Source organism: Asparagus officinalis, chromosome 9 (genome assembly GCF_001876935.1).
Source record: "Asparagus officinalis chromosome 9, Aspof.V1, whole genome shotgun sequence".
Lineage (NCBI taxonomy): Eukaryota > Viridiplantae > Streptophyta > Magnoliopsida > Asparagales > Asparagaceae > Asparagus > Asparagus officinalis.
The window spans coordinates 45,602,968-45,624,035 of NC_033802.1; the positions used below are offsets into that span (position 1 = coordinate 45,602,968).

Genomic DNA, 21,068 nt, shown 5'->3' on the forward strand with positions numbered 1-21,068 from the left:
GGTATATGGTGTTTATGGAAACAGCGGTATCATTCAACTAAAAGTGGTGGTTACTAGACGAACGCAATTTTTTGACGGTGGAAGGGTATATGGTGTTTATGGAAACAGCGGTATCATTCAACTAAAAGTGGTGGTTACTAGACGAACGCAATTTTTTGACGGTGGAAGTCAGCGGTGGTTGTCATGGGTCTTGGCTATTATTCACAACGGGGTACACTAATCCGACGGTTGTCGTCTCCCGTTGTTGGTGGCTGGAGATTGGAATGATTGGAATGGATGGATCCCTCTGGAAAAAAAAAATCGGCCGACGATTATGTAATCCAGCGCGTCGCAGCTCTTGTTAGGAATATTAGCTGTTTAGACAATAACGAAAATCAGTTTAAACAATTTGATAATTAACAGATAATTACTATTATAACGCAGATATAAGAAATATATCAAATGAAAAGTAAATAGAGGTTAGAAATACGGCCTGATGGTCGAGGCGTGCAAGCACTGTCCCAAGAAACTAATTGCCCCCTCTCGTACAGGGCTACGCGGCAAAAGCTCCCGGAGATACAACGACCCTCGGTCAGGCGACCTCCTTCTCGTCGGCACGAGCTTCAAGAAGGCTTTGCGAATTCTTCGTAAACTTTCAGGGAACCAGCAAATTGTAACAGTAAGTATTTTGAAAGAGAAGAACAGAGAAGGTGAAGAAGAGGTTGTTGCTTTTCGCTGTGTTAAACTCTGCGGATTTTAGATCCTTTTATAGGGAAAAACAGCCGTTACTTATAAACCCCGTAATTAACACGGTTTTAATCACGTTAATAAAACTTAGCCGTTATCAAAACATTTCCGTTACATAATTAATTCGCAAAATGTTTATCACGTTTTTAATCACACTAATAAATATTTTCCGTTACAAAATATTTCGGTTACAAAATATTTATCACATGTTAATTGTTCAAAAATAAAAATTATATTTTAATTATTTAAAAATAAAAATGTAGCAGATTAAGGGCCCATTAATCCGGAGCTGCATTCGTGTCCGCAGGTCGTGTGCGCGCGCCACCCGACCCGACCCGAACCCGAGCCCGAGCCCGGCCCGGCCGGCGCGCGCGTGTGTGGTGTGGAGCATAACCTTTGTTTTCTTCTAGGCATAGGAGAGAAAGGGAAGGCTTATAAGGACCCCTTTTTTCTATCCCATTTCCTATGTGGGACTAAACTTTCCCTCTTTTCCTCTACAAAGTCAAGTTTTAAGTTATCTTTTATTATATAATTCCAACAGTTACATGCTCATAGCAGACTCTAGACATTCACCATTAGTACACAGATGTGCTATTCTCACTCATCTTTTCCATTGTATCTTCTAGTTTCTAGACGAGGCTTATTTTAAATGAATTTTTTTCTTGAAGATTTCCACTGTTGTCATTATAGTGTGATAAAACTAATCATACTGATGAACGGAAATATGGGTTATGGGCTACCTTGTATTTTGTTATACATAAATCTTTGTGCTTTTTGCATGAACTGTTGAACTTAAGGGGAAAAAGTTAGTTCTTCTTTGTTACTGTGTTGACTTTCTTGACTTCTTGACAGTTCAAAAATAACTATTGAGTATTTGTAGTATTGCTTGATTTGCATTGTTCTCGACAAGTTTATGATAAGTTTTTGGGAAAAGTGGACATGCTCTCATAGCAAGACGTTCTGTTTCAACTTAAGTTATTTGCAATTTAAAATATATCAATATCTCTCAATCTATCTTCGCTTCCAAATGATTCACCTTTTTGTCTCTATAGTCCTTTTCTGTGGTGAAGATGCCTATTTGAGCGTGCGCATTGAGTTTCCTAGGCATGTGTTGTTAGCCCACAACTCAGTCTTTTTATTTGCGCACGGTGGTGACATCAACTACGAAACTAGTTGCCAATTACTGAAGTTGCTTCTCTGAATTATTTGTTAAATTATTTGTTAAATGATTTTCTTTCAGTTGAAACGTCATAAAATTTGATAGTCACTTGTTTTGCAATTGCAAAAAAATCTTACGATCATTCAACATCCAGCAATGTTAGATGGAGACCTTATTGGTCCCCACCAAAGGCCAATGAATAGGACACAAGATACTCAGATCTTTATACTGGAAACAGCAAAGCATTTTTGTGGCTTTCATACTAATGGATGTGTAATACGTATTTTCTTTTAGACTTCCATAACATCACCTATGGGAAATGCTTTAGTTTAAGTACACCACAATGAAATGTAAGGCCTGCTAATTTTAGTATAAACATTCAAGTTATGGGAATCTACGAGATAATTTTGTACATTTCACGATATATTAAACATAAAGCAATCCTATAAATCTAGGTCTGAGTTCTCTTCTATAGTTTGTGTTGAGGTTTGGAGAGAAAAGAATTTCTTGGAGATATCTCTCCTCACTCTATACTTTATTATTTATAGAGATGGATTAGTTACAAGTTAGTCTCACAGGCAATGTGAGACTAAACCAATGCTAAACTAATACTCTTTTCTAACACTCCCCCTCAAGCTGGAGCATATATATCATGCATGCCTAGCTTATCACAAATGAAGTCAACCCGTGTTCGACCAAGTGGTTTTGTAAGAATGTCTGCCAACTAATGTAGTGTCGATACATGTTTTGTCGTGATGATTTTGTCCTCGAGCTTCTTGCGGACTACATGACAATCGACTTCAATGTGCTTGGTTCTCTCATAAAACATAAGATTCTCAGCAATATGAATTGTTGCTTTGTTGTAGCCAAATAGACTCATGGGACATTCTGGAGGGAGACCAATCTCTGTCAATAGGTCTTTGATCCAAACCATCTCAAGTGTCACATTTACCATAGCTCTGTATTCTGATTCTGCACAGGATCGAGACACAACATTTTGCTTCTTACTTTTCCATGACACTAGATTTCCTCCGAGAAAGACAATATTCATTAGTTGATCTCCTATCAAAAGGACATTCAGCCCAATCTGCATGAGAAAAGCCTGCAATTCTGGTGTGTCCTTGATTTGAGTAGAGAATTTCTCATCTTGGAGCCTTCTTCAAGAACCTCAAAATTTTCATTACTGCATCCAAGTGAGTAGTTATTGGTGCGGACAAGAACTGACTCACAACACTAACTGCGAATGTGATGTCAGGTCTGGTCACCGTCAGATAATTCAGTTCCCCACCAATCTCCTATACTGTCCAACATCCTCAAAAAGCTCCCCTTGGTCTGGTAATAGTTTTGAGTTCACATCTATTAGAGAATCATTGCTTCTACATCCTAACATCCCAGCTTCTGAGAAGATATCCAGGACATACTTCTTTTGTGATAGAAGAATATTCTTCGTTGACTTTACAACTTCAATGCCTAGGAAGTATTTTAGGGAACCAAGATCTTTAGTTTGGAAATGTGTCTGTAAATGCTTCTTCAGGCTGTCAATACCAGAAGCATCATCCCCTATAATTACAATCTCATCCACATAGACAACTAGCAGAATTCTTTTCCCATTATGAAATCGCCAGAAGACAGAGTGATCTTTCTGTGCACGATAAAGTCCAAATTCTTGAATAACCGATGCAAAACGTCCAAACCATGCTCTCGGAGACTGTTTCTGATCATAGAGTGATTTCTTCAGCCTACACACATTCGCATTCTCCTCCTGAGCAATAATACCTGGCGGTTGCTCCATGTAAACCTCCTCATATAGAATACCATTAAAGAATATATTCTTGATGTCCAACTGATGAAGTGGCTAGTGATTTGTCGCTACTAACGAAACAAAAATCTGAACAGATATCATTTTTACCACCGGAGAGAAGGTATCTATGTAATTCAAGTCATACACCTGTGAATAGCCTTTAGCAACCAGTCGGGCTTTCCTGGTGGAAGTGAGATCAAATCCCAAGTCTCATTCTGCTACAAAGCCCTCATTTCGTCCTGCATCGCTTAGTTCAATCTAGAATAGACAGGACTTCTGACACATTCTTAGGAGTCAAATATGAGTCGAGAGAAGTAACAAAAGATCGAAAGGTAGAGGAGAGACGATCATAGGAGATAAAGTTAGAAATAGGATGTTGAGTACAAGTTCGTGTCACTTTCCGAAGTACAATAGGAAGGTCTTCCGCAGAAGAGGGTAAATTTGCATTTACTGATTCAGGTTCTTCGAGCGGAGGACGTGGTGTTGAGACCGACGTTGGCACATGAGCAGGAGCAAAGCGACGACGATAAACTTGAATTGGGCATTAAACCGAACTGAGTCTTTGCCAGTAGCGCAAATAGTATTATCAGCGGATGAACCACCACCATTAACCAATGACTATTGCAGGATTAAATAGTCATACTCATCCGGTGATAATGAAGATGGAGAACTAGAATGATCAAGTTTATCTTTAAAGAATGTTACATCAGCAGATAACATAAGACGATTGAGTGATGGACAGAAATACTTATAACCTTTATGCTTTCGGGAGTAGCCAAGAAAATACCTTTAATAGACTGAGTCAAACTTTTGTTTATTTGGACTGTGATTATGAACAAAACACAGAGAGCCAAAAATCTTTAGAGGAAGCAGAAAGAGATCACCGTTAGGTATAGAACTTTAAAAGAAATTTTATCTTGCAGAACAGAAGAGGACATTCGATTAATCAAGTAACATGCTGTTAAGATAGCTTCCCCCTAAAATTCTTTGGGAACGTGACGATGGAATAGCAAGGTCCGAGTAATATCAATGAGATGTCTATTCTTTCGTTCAACAACTCCATTTTGCTGAGTGTAAACACAAGAAGACTGATAGAGGATTCCATGTTTAAGGAAACTAGTGAAGTTGCCATCCAAATAATCCTTTGCATTATCAAATCGGAAATTTTTTATCGAAGTATTGAATTGATTGACTATTTTAGAATAAAAGAGTTTAATTATAGAAAAGACTTCAGACCTAGACTTGAGAAGATAAATCCAAGTAACACGAGAGTGATCATCCACAAAACTGACAAAGTATCGGAATCCAAATTTAGAAGTTATTGGACATTGCCCGCATACATCAGAATGAACAAGATTAAATAGCTTAGCAACCCTCTTATTGACGCGATTAAGATAAGACACATGATGGTGTTTTCCAAGTTGACACGACTCACACTCTAATGAGGAAAGAGATTTGAACTGGGGATTAAGAAGCTTGAGAACAGAGAGAGAGAGATGTCCTAGCTGATAGTGGTATTATAGGGCTGATAAGTTTCTGATACAAGCTAAATGTTTGGCGTCCAATTCCAGTTTATAAAGACCTTTTTGCTCATGTCTCGTCCCAATCGTTTTTCTTGTGACCAGGTCCAGAAAGACACAATGTGTGGGGAAGAATGTCACTGTACAGTTTAGAGATTTAGTAATCTTACTAACAGATAAAAGGTTATAGGAAAAATTAAGAAGATAGAATACAGATGAAAGAGGAAGACTAGGAGTAGGATTGTTATTGCCGACACCCTGAACATGTATACGTGAACCATCAGCTAATATAACTAAATTAGATGTAGGGGAGAAAGATGATAAGATACATTGATTCCCAGTCATATGATCAGTGACATTTGTATCTATAATCCAAGTATTAGACGAAAATGATATAAGTAAAGATAAAGGGGTACCTACACTTTTGAGACTAAGAGGAAGACGATGTTTGTGAACTTTGGTATTGCTGGAATAATTAAAATTGCTGAAATTAACGCTGCAGCTCCGCATCATGAAAGAGTGACTATGATTAGCTTTCACTATCAGATGAGGTGAAGTTGTCCTGAGTGGTCATGTAAGTACCCTTGGTTTTCTTCTTTTCCAATTTAGGACAATTATATTTGAGGTGTCCTGGTTGGTAGCAGTAGTTACAAGTCTTCACTGAGTTATCTCCATGAGCATGTCCGCCTTGAGATGGACCTCCACGACCACCTCGTTAACTACCTTCGCCCCCAGAACGACCAGTGTTGTAACCTCCCCTCCCTTCAAAAATTTCTCTACCTCTTCTAGGACTATCATTATGACCACTTCGTCCATAAGACTGCCAACTCTGAGTGGCAAGCACAGAGCGATCCGTAGTGAATGTAAGTGGCTATGCAGGGACAACATTCTTCAGAAAGTGACAAGTCTTAGTCAGAGAACTAATGGCGGAGCTCTCCATGATTTGTGGTCGAGCAGAGGAGTAAATGGAATCGATGGTACCTAAATAGGTGAGTACCAAGTTTATTACATTAGTTCTGCATTTGTTTTACATCCCAGTAATAGGAAAAATCTGACGAAGTTCCTCAGCCAGACGATTGAACTCATCATAATGATCATCCATGGTTTACTATCCTGTTTCTTACGAAACAACTCTTGATTTACTTCATATGTCCGATTAATATTGCTGCTACTCCCATAGAGATCTTGCAAAAATCACCAAAGTTTCTTCACTATCATACAATGAAGAACTAAATCCTAAATTTTAGGCTCCATAGTATTAAGAATTTGATGCAAGAGGACACTATCATCCAATGTCCAAGATTCTGGTGTCGGAGTAGGAAGGTCTGTCAACAAATGACCAGTTTTGCCTCGACCCGTCATGTAGATTTTAATAACATGTTTTCACTGGAGATAGTTAATTCCATCAAGCTTCCGGTCAGTGATTCTACTAAAAAATGTCTCCGAAACTTTCGTCTGGACTGTTAACTCAGAATTCTTGAGTTCCTCAGATCCGGCCATCATTAAACAGACGAGGAGAGTTCAAGACAATACCCTCCTAAGTTGTACTCCAAAATGGATACAATCAAAGTATGTCCAAGTTCAAGAAAATAATTCTTGAATTAGCCAGTGGGCTGAACAAATCCAAGAACCTAAAGGTTTAAATTTGAACCCGAAGGTTAAAGTGCGAGAACCCGAAAGTTAACATGGAACCCGAAAGTTAAAGATCAAGAACCCGAAGGTTAAGATGGAACCCCAAAGTTTTTTTTACTTTATTAGGCAACTCACAGATCTGACTCAGATACAAAAGCAAAAAGAGAACGGCGAGCGGCTGGCATGGTGGCGGTGAGCGAGGGCCTCATGGTGTCGGCGGTCATCAATGGCGAGCGGCGTCGGGTTGCGAATCTAGATCGGATGACGAATGAGCTCGAGGGCGAGGACATGGATGAGGTGGACGATGACGAGGACAATGACGAGGACGATGATGGCGATGACGATGACTAGGAAGATGATGATGATGACAATGGCGAGGACGAGAACGAGGACGACAGATGAACTTGGCGACATGTGCTGTGGATGTGAAGACGTAGTAATTAGGGTTAGAGTTTCGGAGAGAGGTGGCTGTAGGGTTTTGGCGGCTAGGATTTTGGAGATAGGCCACTGACCTAGGGTTAGGGTTAGGTTTAGGAACTTGGATTAGTATTAGGGTTAGTGTTAGGGATAGGCTCTGATACCATGTTGACGTTTAGAGATAAAAGAGTTTCTTGGAGATATCTCTCCTCACTCTATACTTTATTATTTATAGAGATGGATTAGTTACAAGTTAGTCTCATAGGCAATGTAAGACTAAACCAATGCTAAACTAATACTCTCTTCTAACAGTTTGTAACAAGTAGCCTACTTATTTGAAAAGACGCCTGATAGATAATGTATGTTGGGAAGAGTATATAACATATTTGAATAGCTATATAGTTTGTTTCTTATTCCTATTTTCCTAGTACTGGTGGTTGTCAATATTGTACACAATTTAGCTTATGCTGTTAAGTTATACCCATTCATTCTTAGCTTTTACTTATCATGTTTTTGATATGTTGTATACCCATTGAAATTTACTTGCTTTCTATGGTAAGCATTGGTGTCTTTCTTTTTTTACTTCACAAAATTTACATTACAGGCTATGTACACTGATTTTCATGTTAAAAGAATAATATAATCATAAATGATCAGGTCATCCAACGAGAACCATGGGAGCATATAAAGGATGATGACATAAAAAGAGTAGCTACATCATTCATTGGAGAGATATGGCAAGTGCCTCCAATGTTTTCAGCCATAAAAGTAAGTGCCCCTAATCTGGGGAAAGCATAATAATTTAGTTACTATCTTCATGTTGTTTTCTCATTTAATAAACTTGAAAAGTGATTTAGCTATTGAAAATTTATTGATTAATTTGACTGTTATAATAGGTCTGCATAATAATTTTCTTATAGCAAATACTCATGTATTTCAATGTTACTTTATACTATGAAAATTGTTGAAGAACACATGTCGAACTGCTATGAAAAGTAAAGTTGTTTTAGAATAGTGGTTTTTAGATATTAGTCCATCACATTTTATCAATAATCCCGTATTAGTCACTGGAATCTTTGAAATTGCTTATTTGTTTCTCAAATCCTACATGGACTTGCAAATTGGTCTCTCTGTTAGTTTTGAGTTAAAATTTCAAACATGTTTGGTTAAATCCTAACCTAATACCCTCATTTACCAAAATGCTCCTCAGTAGAGGATTATTTGAGTGGATATGACCATCGGGAAGCTCATGAATGAGTTAGGGCTGATGTTGGAGAAGATGATCTCACTGGGTTTGGGTTTATTAATCTGGAATTTGGTTTGAATCTGTCAAGAAATGGGTTGGGGAACTTAACATGGGTAAAATGGAAATTTTCCCTCAAACTGTTAGATTTGAGGGATTGTTCCCCCTAAAATCTATTGTGAGTTAACAAGAGGGACCAATTTGCAAGAGCCCATGAGTATGAGAGACTAATAAGAAATTTTCAAAGATTTGGGAGACTAAGATGGAATTATTGAAGATTTAAGGGACTAATATTCTAAAGACGCTTTAGAATACTTGTACCTCTTTTAAGTGATAGTCGTACCTAAGGGCATCTAATCACGACGGGGAAGATAATAGCTGGGATAAGGCAGTCTAAACATGGCTTTCTGCCTATTTATTTGGAAAAAATTTTAAGCCATCAAATGTCACTCCTATTACCTATGTAGAGCTATCAAACTATGATTAGACATGAAGAGTTTGTCAGTTCATATTTGCTTTTAGAACATTTTATTAGACCAACAAGTTGCGTCCTTGCTCGTCAGGGAAACGAGCTGATAGTACTTATTACTTCATATCCATACTTCAAATATCGAACATAAAAAATGAAGGAGAATAAAAAACAGTACATCTGATTCACTGTTATAAATAGCGGTAAATAGTACCGCAATAGCGGTGCGAATAACGTTAGCGGTCCCTTCCCGCTGCACTACACTATCGCCCAATAGCAGTGACATATTGCAGAATATACGCTTTTCGCTTGTAAAAACGGCCAATAGTGTCATAGCAGTGAATAGCGGGCGATTGCAGGCAAAATCTGCTTTTTGACCGCTATTTAAAAGCGATTTGAGGTTTATTTTTTTAAAATTAAACCCGACCCACAACCACTACACCCACCGCCTCCCCTAATTTCCCGCGTACTCCCGCCGCCTCCCATAGCCTCTGGCACCTCCCTCAGTACTTCCTCTCACCTCCTCTTGCGGTGATCTCCTCCTAGTGTAGTCCTCTCACCGCTTAACTCATTTTCTCGAAGACGACGACTCTTTGACTCCTCCAGTCATCTTCGGTGTTATGTGACGGTTACTTATCTATTGCAAGTTTAGGATCTCTTTAAATCATCAAATGCACTTTCAGATTTTCTAGAATTTTCTTTAATTTTTTTATTTTTTAATATTTATACATATCTAAATTAGATCGTTATTTGACTTTGCGCTTTTTACTGCTATTTTGCCGCAATAGTGCCAAATAGTCTTAGCGACGCCTCCCCGCTATACGACGCTATCCGCTATCGATAACCTTGATCTGATTATTCTTCGCTTCTTTATTAACCCCATGATTATTCATTGCTTCTCTCATTTAACACCAGGTCCTATTTCCCAAAGTGAGCACTGTGTTTGCTACAGTTTCTTCTGGTGCCAGAATAGTTATTTTTTCTATTGGTTTCCTATTTGAATCTTTCTAACAAACGAGAAGATGGTATAGAATATCTTCTGGCTTTACTTATGTTCCCACTTCACCAGACTTCGGACGTGCTCTTTCTGTGGATAACTTTAGTACTTCCTGCAGTGTTACTGCCTCTTTGTTTCTGTTTTAGTTCCCACAATGCTTCCATGCAGGCAATAACTGCAGTAATATTAAAATACTTGGGTATCATGCAGGTCGTGGTCCCAGAGATAATTTGATCCATAGGAAATGTACTCATCTCTTAATTGACTTGAGGGTTCAATCAAGTCCCTTTGATATGGTCTTATAGTATAAAATTACAAAGTTAATACTAATTTTTAACTCATAATATAGGTCTATAACTCTTAATTCTTAGTCATAAAGTTAAAGGTCATTGTGACCCATAACCAGGCTCACATATATTTATTAATTTTTTATAAACCTATTAGTATTTATATAACTCTTTTAAAATCATTTTTCAACCTATAAAAAGTTTTTTTTATGGAAGTTTGGAGATGTAAGCTATGACTTTTTTTTTTTAAAATTAAAAAATCACTCTATTTGGACCTAATTTTGAATTCTTGGAACTCTAGGGGTCTAAGTGAAAATTTTAATTCAAGTATGTACATCCCTCTATCATAGTTTGGACCTATTAACAATGTTTAGCAAAATCAGGGAGTTATAACCAAGTAAGAGGTGGGCCTGGACTCTTTGAGTTCTTGCAGCTGTCATTGTGTATTTGCATTTCTATAAACATTCCCCATTTCCAGTATTTCATAGTCGTCTCGGATGCTTGCAGAGAGGTGTTCCATCATCCTCTCTCTCTCTCTCCCCCTCTCTCTCTCTCATTATTACCATGAGTCCATGACCAATGGACCTTTTGGGATAGAAATCTTTCTACCTAAATGGAACTTTTGAATAGGAATCTTTCTACCTTGGATACAAATGGACTACCATTATACAATTGTTTCATCATTAAAACCAACATTTAAATTAGAGCATTTAATATATAGTCACAAAGTTCAAAAAGTTGTTGTGTATAAGGTATAATACAACTCACAAATAATGACATAAACTTCTGAAATAAGTTTTATCAAGCATATAACATACAACTAATCCGTAACATCCATAACAATATCATGGAAAAATAATTACTAATAATAATAATTGTACTAAATGTCATTGTCATTGTCATCCAAGGCTTGTGGATGTTCTCAATGTCATTATCTTCATCTTTGGGTCTGGTCAACATCATCAGCTTTAAGAGTCGATCATTGTCATCTGCACCTGCTTTTACCTTAGGCGTTGATTCGGCCTTTGGCATCCAAACTCGTTCGGGCCTTGGTGATCTCTTAACGGCCTCTCCCTTTAGCATTTCTCGTGCTTTTTGGACCAGGGCTCGGGCATGCGCACGCAAGGCGCAGCGCTTCTGGATTCGCTCCTCAATAGTAGAACGGGTTCTTTTGACATGAACCCATTTGTTTGTTTCTGCTTCGGAGGAGGGGCTGGTTGTTTGCCGTGGTTGCTCCTGGCGTTGCCTGGATTTTAGATCTACGTTATAGCGGATCCCATCCATTGGCTCCAAAGCCTCGGCAAGTTGTCGAGCAAGACGTTGACGTTGTCTTTGTCGTGCTCTCTTTGATAATGCCGGAGCGTCTTCAGAAGTCATCTCCTCGGCGGAAGAGGAATCCGGATCTGCGATCTCGACCAGGTTGGACGACGTGGGGACGTCGCGTGGTGCAAGTGCAGAGGCGGCAACGGGGTCTTGGATTTTTGAACCGAAGGACCTGCAATCATTTATGAAAGAGGTTACCTTTCTGTACCCGTTTGGAGAGGCGGATCTGGAGGAGGAGGAAGAGAGGCCTTCTTTGAACCGTTGTTGATCGAGCTCGTGTTCTTCATTCACCCCGATCTTGAGTGCTGGTTGCGTCACGACGGCGTCGGTTGCGATGCCGTTGGCTCCCACTGTGGTCGCCAGCTTGTTTGCGGAAAAAGTTGCTGTATTCATTGCTGCATTCATTACAACTTCAATCGTTACAATGAAATAAAAAGATAGCCTTTTTATAAGACCGGTACACAATGAAAACAAAATAGATACAACTCTTTTCAAACAAACGCAAGATCTGTTTGTCATCTCTTGCTTGCGTGGGTCTTTTGCCTGTGACGGGGATGTTGATATCCGTGGACCGCCGACTCTTCAAGATCTCTTTTCCGGTATAATCCGGCAGAGTTTCGTCTATCCACTAAGGGATATAGAAACAGAACTTCGTCGATCCGCGTGAGATCTAGAAGTTATGAGCGTATATCTCTGCTAAAACGAGATAATAGCTCCTCTTAGTAACCACCGCTAATGGGCAGCACTAAGGAAAGAGAGGGGTGAATGAAGGGGACTGATGAAGAACTCCTTACTCCTCGTTTCGGCAGGGCTTCGCCGCTTGGAAATCAGACTCCACTCCTTACTCCGGCAGGGCTTCGCCGCTTCGGAAGAAGGCAATCCTTGGCTAAGATAATTCAGCCTTGAATTGGGAGCCTTAGCCTTCAACTCCAAAGAAATCAGCCCTTAGCACAAAGGCCCAAGGGGGCTATTTATAGGAAAACAAGAGAGGGGGGGGGACACCCCTTGGGTGGCCGAGACACCCCTAGGGGTGTCTCGGCCACCCTATGGTCCCCTCCCCTCATTTGCTATAAATACCCCCCTAGGCCTCTTGTGCTAAGGGCTGATTTCTTTGGAGTTGAAGGCTAAGGCTCCCAATTCAAGGCTGAATTATCTTAGCCAAGGATTGCCTTCTTCCGAAGCGGCGAAGCCCTGCCGGAGTAAGGAGTGGAGTCTGATTTCCAAGCGGCGAAGCCCTGCCGAAACGAGGAGTAAGGAGTTCTTCATCAGTCCCCTTCATTCACCCCTCTCTTTCCTTAGTGCTGCCCATTAGCGGTGGTTACTAAGAGGAGCTATTATCTCGTTTTAGCCGAGATATACGCTCATAACTTCTAGATCTCACGCGGATCGACGAAGTTCTGTTTCTATATCCCTTAGCGGATAGACGAAACTCTGCCGGATTATACCGGAAAAGAGATCTTGAAGAGTCGGCGGTCCACGGATATCAACATCCCCGTCACAGGCCAACAACCCACGCAAGCGAGACCGCACCAAACCGGGACCTCGTGTTTATTTTCGTTTAAGTTGTAATATCATTTTGTTTTCATTTTATCCTGTTGTAACGCTTGAAGTTGTAACAGATCTCAAAGAGAGAATATCAATGAAAACAGCAACTTTTACCGAAAACAAGCTGGCGACCACAGTGGGAGCCAACGATCTCGCCCCCGAGATCGTCGTGACGCAACCGGCCTTCAAGATCCGGGTGAATGAAGAGATCGAGTATGAGTTCGATCAGAAGAAGTTCGAAGAGTACCTCTCCTCCTCCTCCTCCAGATCCGCCTCTCCAAGCTGCAGGCGTAGGAACTCATCTCCCAAAAGGGCTCGCGGGATCTCCAACTCCTCAATCCAAGACCCCGCTGCCACTACGCCCGTACCACGCAACGGCTCCGCGTCGTTCAGCGTGGTTAAGGCTGTAGGCCCGGCCCTCACAACTGCCCCAAAGGCAATGGGTGATGCTGCTCCAGCTTTATCAAAAAGGGCGATCCAAAGACGTCGCCAACGCCTCGCTCAACAACTCGCCAAGGCCAGGGAGTCAAAAGATGGAGTGCGCTATGCAGAGGACTTGAAGTCAAGGCAGCGACAAGAGCAAAGGCAAGCAATCAACCTCCCCTCCAAAACAGGAGCAAGCGAGTGGATCCGCGTCAAGAGGAACCGCTCCACGAACATCAAGTATGTTAACCAAATTGATTACAAAAGCCAATTTTGAATAAATTGGAGGTTAGTTTGGATAACTTAGAAAATTCATTAATCATTATGCATCTTTATTTCTTTTCTTTAGTTTCATGTCTGTATCTTACGGTATTGCTTTTACCCATCCTTCTAATGTCTTTGGCACATGATTTATCAAGTGATTCCTATCAAATGTTGATTTACAATTAGGTAAATGGGGAAAAAATGTACGATAAAGCAAGAAGAGGAGAAACAGTTGAGCTGTCACCACGACGCATATCAATCTATCAATTTGATATTGAACGTAGCCTAGATGACAGGTTTGTTGTCTTCATTTCCTGCATGAAGATTGTATTCTTAATGGTTTTTCAGTATGATGATATATTGATATTCTAACTCTAGTTAAGACATCTATAATGAGTATTCGAAGAAAGATTAACCAGTAAAAAGTTGTCTTATGGAAAATACACCGTTTTACAAATCAAATGTTCTTTACACAGCTCAATCTTTTATTTCTCTCTCTAAAGGTAGACTGAAAAATTATACATGACGAGAGAAATGGGAAAGGAGATTAGCCTCAAGTCTATTATGGTTACTTTTGGAGGTAGAAGGCTTTCTTTATTTACTTTCTACCATTAAATAAGCCTGTCCTAAAACCATTCTGTGATTATAGTTCCCAGGCATATGATCAGTAATCAGAACTTTCAGTGCATAGGCTCACCAGTTTGGCCTTCCAGTAATACCTGAATATTTATCAAAATTGAGGGGATACCCACGTCAAGAAAAAAAAAATACCAGGTTCCTGTATAATAATTTTAAAGGGAACATCATGACTAACCTAAAATAATTTATGGGCCGTCTATAGTCTCACATATCATTATGAATAGCATGAGCTAGCTTTGAGTCAAAATGTCTTTATTAACCATCATGGTGACCAAAGTTGGTGTAAGGAAAAATTTCATTGCAATAACATGCCTTGCATAAAGTAATAATGGCCGTCTCTTGTCTTAGTCATCAGAAACTTGATGTGGGCTTATTAGGGTTCATTTTACCATACCTGCTCTTAAAAGCTGTTGCTGGTGGAATTCGTTCTTTTTTTTCCCTTTTTCTTTTTTTTGGTGGTATGTGCTTGCACTTCATAACCTGTATATTGTTAACTTTTGGATGAATTGCAGACAGAATTTGATTTTTCGAGTTACGTGTTCAAAAGGTACATATGTCAGATCTCTTTGTGCAGACTTGGGAAAGGCTCTTGGAAGGTATTTTGATTTCAATAAATCAGTCTTGGTATTATTATCTCATGCCATCATCATACTCGGTATTTTTGTCTCTGAAAGTACGTATAGTATATAAATATTTTAATTTTATGGAGCTTGGTTTAAGCTTGAAGTTCTTAAATAAAGTGAAGTTCCTTATTTGATGTGACTAATAGCATATACTGGCAGCTATATCAAAAAAAAAGAAAAAAAAAACCCAATTCTTCTTTATCTTAAAATGAATCCCCCCAAAAGATGGATTGTTTTTTTTTAATATCTGTGAATACTTTAATGTATAAGAATTTGCGCTTTTTGGTTTAAATTTGTTATTTCATCCTCAAATAGACTTAACACCGTTAAATCATTCCCGATATGACCTCATCTTCTTCAAATATTACATCCTAAACCCGGCAACAACTATCTCTCCTTACCCATGAAATCACAATCTAAATCTCTCATTCTCGTCTCTTTTTTCCTTACCCATCACTAGGTTATGTAGTGTTTCTTGAAGTTTCTTGTTTCCTATTGAATTTGCAGTGATTTCAAGTTTCATTGATGTCAATGCATAAAATTGACAGCAAACAGTGGACAAGAAAATTCATCTAAAGAATGTCAATGCATAAATAGTGCACACAATCTGACTCATTGCACAAAGAACAGTGTAAATAATACTCCCCTGTACAACACTAAGCCAGAGAACATCGCCCAAAATCAATGCATCAAATAGTGCACGCGGTAGTACGCAACATCAGTGCCAAAATATCTCCATGAGTGCACAAAAAAAGTTTGCACAGAATAATAATACCCCCATGCATTAACTTCCTGGGATTGAACAAATAGTTAAACTAAGTACCCTCCCCATTTCACAGCCTTGCTCTTGTCCTGAATAATAATAACTGCCATCAAAATATAACTTTCAAGTTAGAACTGCATTTTCAACAAATTCGACCGCCAAATAAATCACCCATAATCAAGGAATCCATCTTCCCAATCCACAAAATGTATTAGGGTTTCAAAGCAGATCTAAGAAAAAGTAAATCCCATAATAAAAAACCATGGAATCTGGATCGGATTGAGATCAAACAACTCATTGAACAACATGAAGAATTAAAAACGTTGTCAAAAGTCCCCATCACTATGCCAAAATCCAAAGTTGTGGTGAGCGTTAATGATCATAATTTTATGTTCCATCATGCCCCCACAGGTAGAGCTCCATTTTATTGGCTAAAACCTAGACTCACGCAGCGGTATCATTATTTTTAAAAATCCGCTTTAAGTTCGTAGCTTGTAGAATTTGAATCTGGATTACTCTAATACCATTTTAAAGTTTTGGTGATGGTTAAGGGTCATAATTTTATATTCTAACAAATAGAAAACATAAATTGCAGAGACACTAACATTTAAAAAAGATGGAAAATTGATCATTTTCGAATTTGATGGAGAGATCGAGACCTTGTTTGTGTGCGCCTTTGTCAACTGTATGGTATTCTATGCTGGTGACATAGCCAGGAATTGGAGCTTGATGGACACTCTTATTTATTCTCTTATAAAAAGATAATACACATACTATATCAATAATCCTGCTCAATAAGATCAAGAACTTTTTTGAGAGAAGTGATAGTCTCAAACCTGAAAACCCCGACATAATAGTATATATAAAATGATTGTTTACAAGAAAAAACAAAAAAGAAAAGAGCAGTTACAACGGTAAAATGAAATTTTGTTAACTGAACTTGAATGAAAATATCTCCTTCATTTTTTGATTGTTTGATTTCTTGTCTTTAACTATATCAATCTTTAAGTTTGATTGATATGATGCATTCTTGTAATTTTGTTTGGTTATTTATAATGTCAATAAGCCCTTATATAGAGAAAGTATAATCAATTGCCAATGAGGAAATATATTATGGCTCAATAATTGGAAACCTCGACATTGGTTTATTGCCTAATATAGTTTCTTGAATTAGGAAAATGCCAAGTATGCTATAATGTATTACTCCTGCGCTACCAAACTCAAAATAGTGAGGTCCATGTCATTATTTCTCTTTACAATTTATCTCACTTTTTTTTTTGTGTAGTAGCACAACTCATGAATAATTATCACTACTGGAATAACAGTCGTCAAAAGTTAGTGCTGGAAACTGAAACAATTTAGTTAGCTTACCATTTGTGCATATCTTTTTTACCATATCTTCACCCTTGTTGCACATAAAATGCAAATTTTCTGATGAGTTCCAATTGGCCAGCTTAATTGTAGATCTCATTTTTGGATCATGAGGGGTCCTCCTGACCCCCTGGCTCCACCATTGTTCTACACTCTGTCTTTAAGATCTTCTTTCCATATTTCACATCACCAAATGAAGGTTCAACAAATAGATGCCTTCGTTACATCATTGCTGTGGATCCTCGAAACAAAAATGAAAGTAGGATGGGGAAGGAAAGTATGTGAGAGAAAAAAAAATCATTCTTTCCAAGTCTAGTAGGATGGCATTAATTGCACCAGAGTTAAATTGAGATGGAAAGTACATGAACTGATTATACCTTAAAAGGATTTGATGAATTTTTTTAAAGAAATTCATCTTTTGGGGATTTATGTAAAAATAAAGAGGAATGGAGGGACCTATAACTGTAAAACCGATATGTTAAAGATCAAAAACCAGAAACCAACATTTAACAGAAGGATTTTTTATAATTTAGAAAGAGTGATCTTACTTCTTATTCATTAGCATAACTCAAGAGGTAGTATTGCGAAGTTACTTTTCTAACATTGAAACACATGGCCTTTGCATGATGTTGCAGAAGTAATGTAAAGATAATAGGCTTGTTTTTTTATTTTATTTTCACTTTATGTTTGCAGTTGTGCTCATTTGACAGCATTGCGGAGAGACTCAATTGGTAAGCTTCGTATTTAAGTTTCCTTTTACAAATATGTATTGCAAATCGTGCTTATCAGTACTAGATAATTTACATTTTGTTTTTGCGAGTAAAGCTATATATCTTCAACTGGTCATAGAAAAGCTTTTAAATTTAGGATCCATTGTTGCTGATGTGTTGTCTTTGATAGTTTATTTGAATTGTACTATTGTATAACTGTTCATTATGGGTAAGTTAAACATCGTCTAACCTTCTGCTTGTACCATTTCTGTTGTACCTTTATCATTGTGTCTGAAACTTAAAAATAATATTAAAGAAATTGATAGTCTTTTAGACGTACCATGTTTTTATAAAAAAAGAGTTCTCGAGTTCATAGGAAAAATGAACAAAGATACTTGCATGCGATTGTACTAAGCACCATACATGCGTTATGAGCAACTCCTTCACATAACAAACCTCCAAAATTCCAAATAATGGCTCAGTTGGCAAAGTACTTTGAACTCCTGCACCATTAAATTATTGAAGACAATGAATTAACATAAATTTATCATCAGAAAATATTCAAGTGAAATGAAGTACCTGAATGATAGAAACATACAATCATCAAATACTGGAAGACAGTGATAGAAGCTTACAATCGTCAAATGCTGGAAGACCCTATGGCCTCTAAAAGAGAATGAAGTACCTGATTTGCTATTAAATACAGATCATCTTGATTCTTGAGAGATGGAACAGCTATTACATTTTCTCGGAAGCCTTTTTATATTATGTAGTAGGAATGACTTTTCATAGTACCTCATATTATTTCTTATTTATTTATAAAATTAGTGAAATAATAACTTTAGGCATCCAAAGTTCTAAGAAGTTGCCAAGCGGATACCGTGGTGGTTGTTTCAGTAGTATGTAATAGATTGTCGTTTAAGGTTATAACTCATGAGATGATTCAGTTAATGCTGTCGTCAGCAGTTTCTCTAAGGTAGGTTCTATTTAAATGTTGATCTTTGGGTCTCTTTTGAATTTTTATGAGGTTAGTGATAAGGTTATTTTGATCTTTGAATCAAGGAAGCAAATATAATTTGTACAATTTTTGTTTACCATCATGTTCTTAGATTAAGTATTTCTTTATTTTAATCATCGTCATGTAGACTTGCATGTCATCGATTTATTACTTATTATGCTAACCTGTTGCTTAGTACGGAACATATCGAAAGTTGATGGAAACTCCACTTAAAAAAAAAAGAAAAAGAAAGTGTTGAGCCGATGATGCCATACAATCTTCATAACTAGATGGCTGGTCAGTAAAAATATTTCTTTGGCTATGTAGCTTAAGCTTGTTATTTCTTTTGACCATGTAATTTAAGCTTGTTATTTCTTTGGCCATGCAGTTTAAGAATCTCCCGAAATTTAATGATATAATTAGTTGTAGGGCATTATTAATCTTGGTCGTAAAATAAACAGGAGGTTCTCTTTATCAAGTTACTCCTCTCTAAAAGTACTGTCTTTTCCTTGTTAAAAATTCACCAATTTGTCTGTAGATGCTTACTTCTCCGTGTATGTTTGTGTGTGTTATTCTAACAGACTGTCAACTTCTCTCTGTACTCATTATTATTTTCATGCATTTTCTCCATAGAAGATAATTATATTTGGGCAATGATTTTGGGCTGTGTTTGGACTTTGATATTGATTAGTTTTATTGGCTGTATGTAGCCTGCACTCTTATTAACGTTATCACATCAAAAACTAGCTATTGTTCACACCTTACTCATGTCCATGTTTTATTATTATGATCACAAAGATAATAGTCCTACCTTGTTATCATTTTCCATTAATTTCTTCAAAAAGCTACAAAAAGAATTATTTATTGATTTTCAACTTTGGTTTGATCCCGGTTTTTTTTGGTTGAGAGTTTGTACATTATCTTCTTAAAAGTTACTTACAAAAGGTCAAACTTTTATCATGTTTGTGTTTCATACTTTCATTATTATCATACATAGTATTATAATATTATGATAACAAGGCTTGCTATTGTTCAACCAGACATTATCAATCTTCTAATTGCACCTATGATGTGTTTATCTGCCATAGCTAGTGTATACTTGTTTAAAATTACAATATGGTCATATGTTCTACCTTTATCAGAGATCGATGGTGGATTTTGGGAACAAGGGTCCTTAATTTTACATTTTTTCCCCTTCTCAGTAGATGTCCTTGAAAAAGTTAGCTTTGTGTAGAACTAGTTCATTAGTAGATAATGAAGGGAACAATGGCAATCAAATATGATTCGCTATTAAGTCAAATCAATAAGAATTCATTCTCCCCGGGGAACATCACTTAAATTTGTGACAAGTTAGGATCTTATGTTGATGTATCTGCTTTCTCTTTCAGGGGAACAAGTTAGGATCTTACATTGATGTATCTGCTTTCTCTTTCAGGGGAATATTCAGCAGATGATGCATGGAGTTTTCCGGAACTACAAGAGCAGATCACAAGGGGATACCTTTAGGGACAGGATCCAATAGTAAACCGTCTGAAGGTCATCAGTCATGATCCTCTTCTTTCTACTACTTATTTTACCCCCCGCAATTGATATAGCTACTCGTCCTATTTTTTGCTTTGGTGGATCAGGCTAACGCACAGGGAGGCATGTGCGCAGTTCCAGGTAGTTTGTTTCATGCTTAATAGTGCAGGACTGAGCACTGGTAGTTTTGTACTTAGATTTTGGAGTGTGATTATTTGTGCTATATTTTGTCTACCAGTGATAGTAGTTGAAAAGCATAACTGAGTATTGTTGCTTGTGGCATTGGTTGCTCTTTGTTCGCATATAAAACAAGGACAAAATGATCATTTTCCCATTGGTGAACTCCTAAGCTGCCCCCCTAAATTATCAATTTATGTATTTTGCCCTTTAAACTATGTTTATGGTTTTAATCTGGTTATTTTGTGAGCCTATAGTCAAATAGTTTTTACTAGCTTATCTCCTTTTCTTCAAATCGAAAAAAAATTAACCACTTTCTCCGAGAATTTTGTACTCTTTAACCCTTTTTATAAATTAAAAAAATATTTTTTTGGTTTCCAAAAAATACAAGCAATGCAAAAAAAACACTAACAAATTGTTATTCTGTTGAATATTTGACCGTAGGCCCTAAGAGAAAAGGA

At 37.7% G+C, this 21,068-nt stretch overlaps 1 protein-coding gene across 3 annotated transcripts in view; it reads left to right on the forward strand.

The window, feature by feature from the left end:
* The window catches only part of LOC109823946, a 40,605-nt gene extending 19,833 nt beyond the window's left edge, over positions 1 to 20,772 (forward strand). The window contains exons 5-10 of one of the 3 annotated variants that reach the window (XR_002242516.1): positions 7,913 to 8,023; positions 13,993 to 14,102; positions 14,993 to 15,041; positions 17,896 to 17,933; positions 20,345 to 20,445; positions 20,538 to 20,772. Coding sequence is in view for 2 of the 3 variants with exons in the window: in XM_020390406.1 (XP_020245995.1) it covers positions 7,913 to 8,023; positions 13,993 to 14,102; positions 14,958 to 15,041; positions 17,896 to 17,933; positions 20,345 to 20,415 (414 nt within the window). In the remaining variant the exon portion in view is untranslated. Of the gene's footprint in view, positions 1 to 7,912; positions 8,024 to 13,992; positions 14,103 to 14,957; positions 15,042 to 17,895; positions 17,934 to 20,344 lie in introns of all 3 variants that reach the window. The other 2 variants (XM_020390406.1, XM_020390407.1) reach the window with 2 other exon arrangements.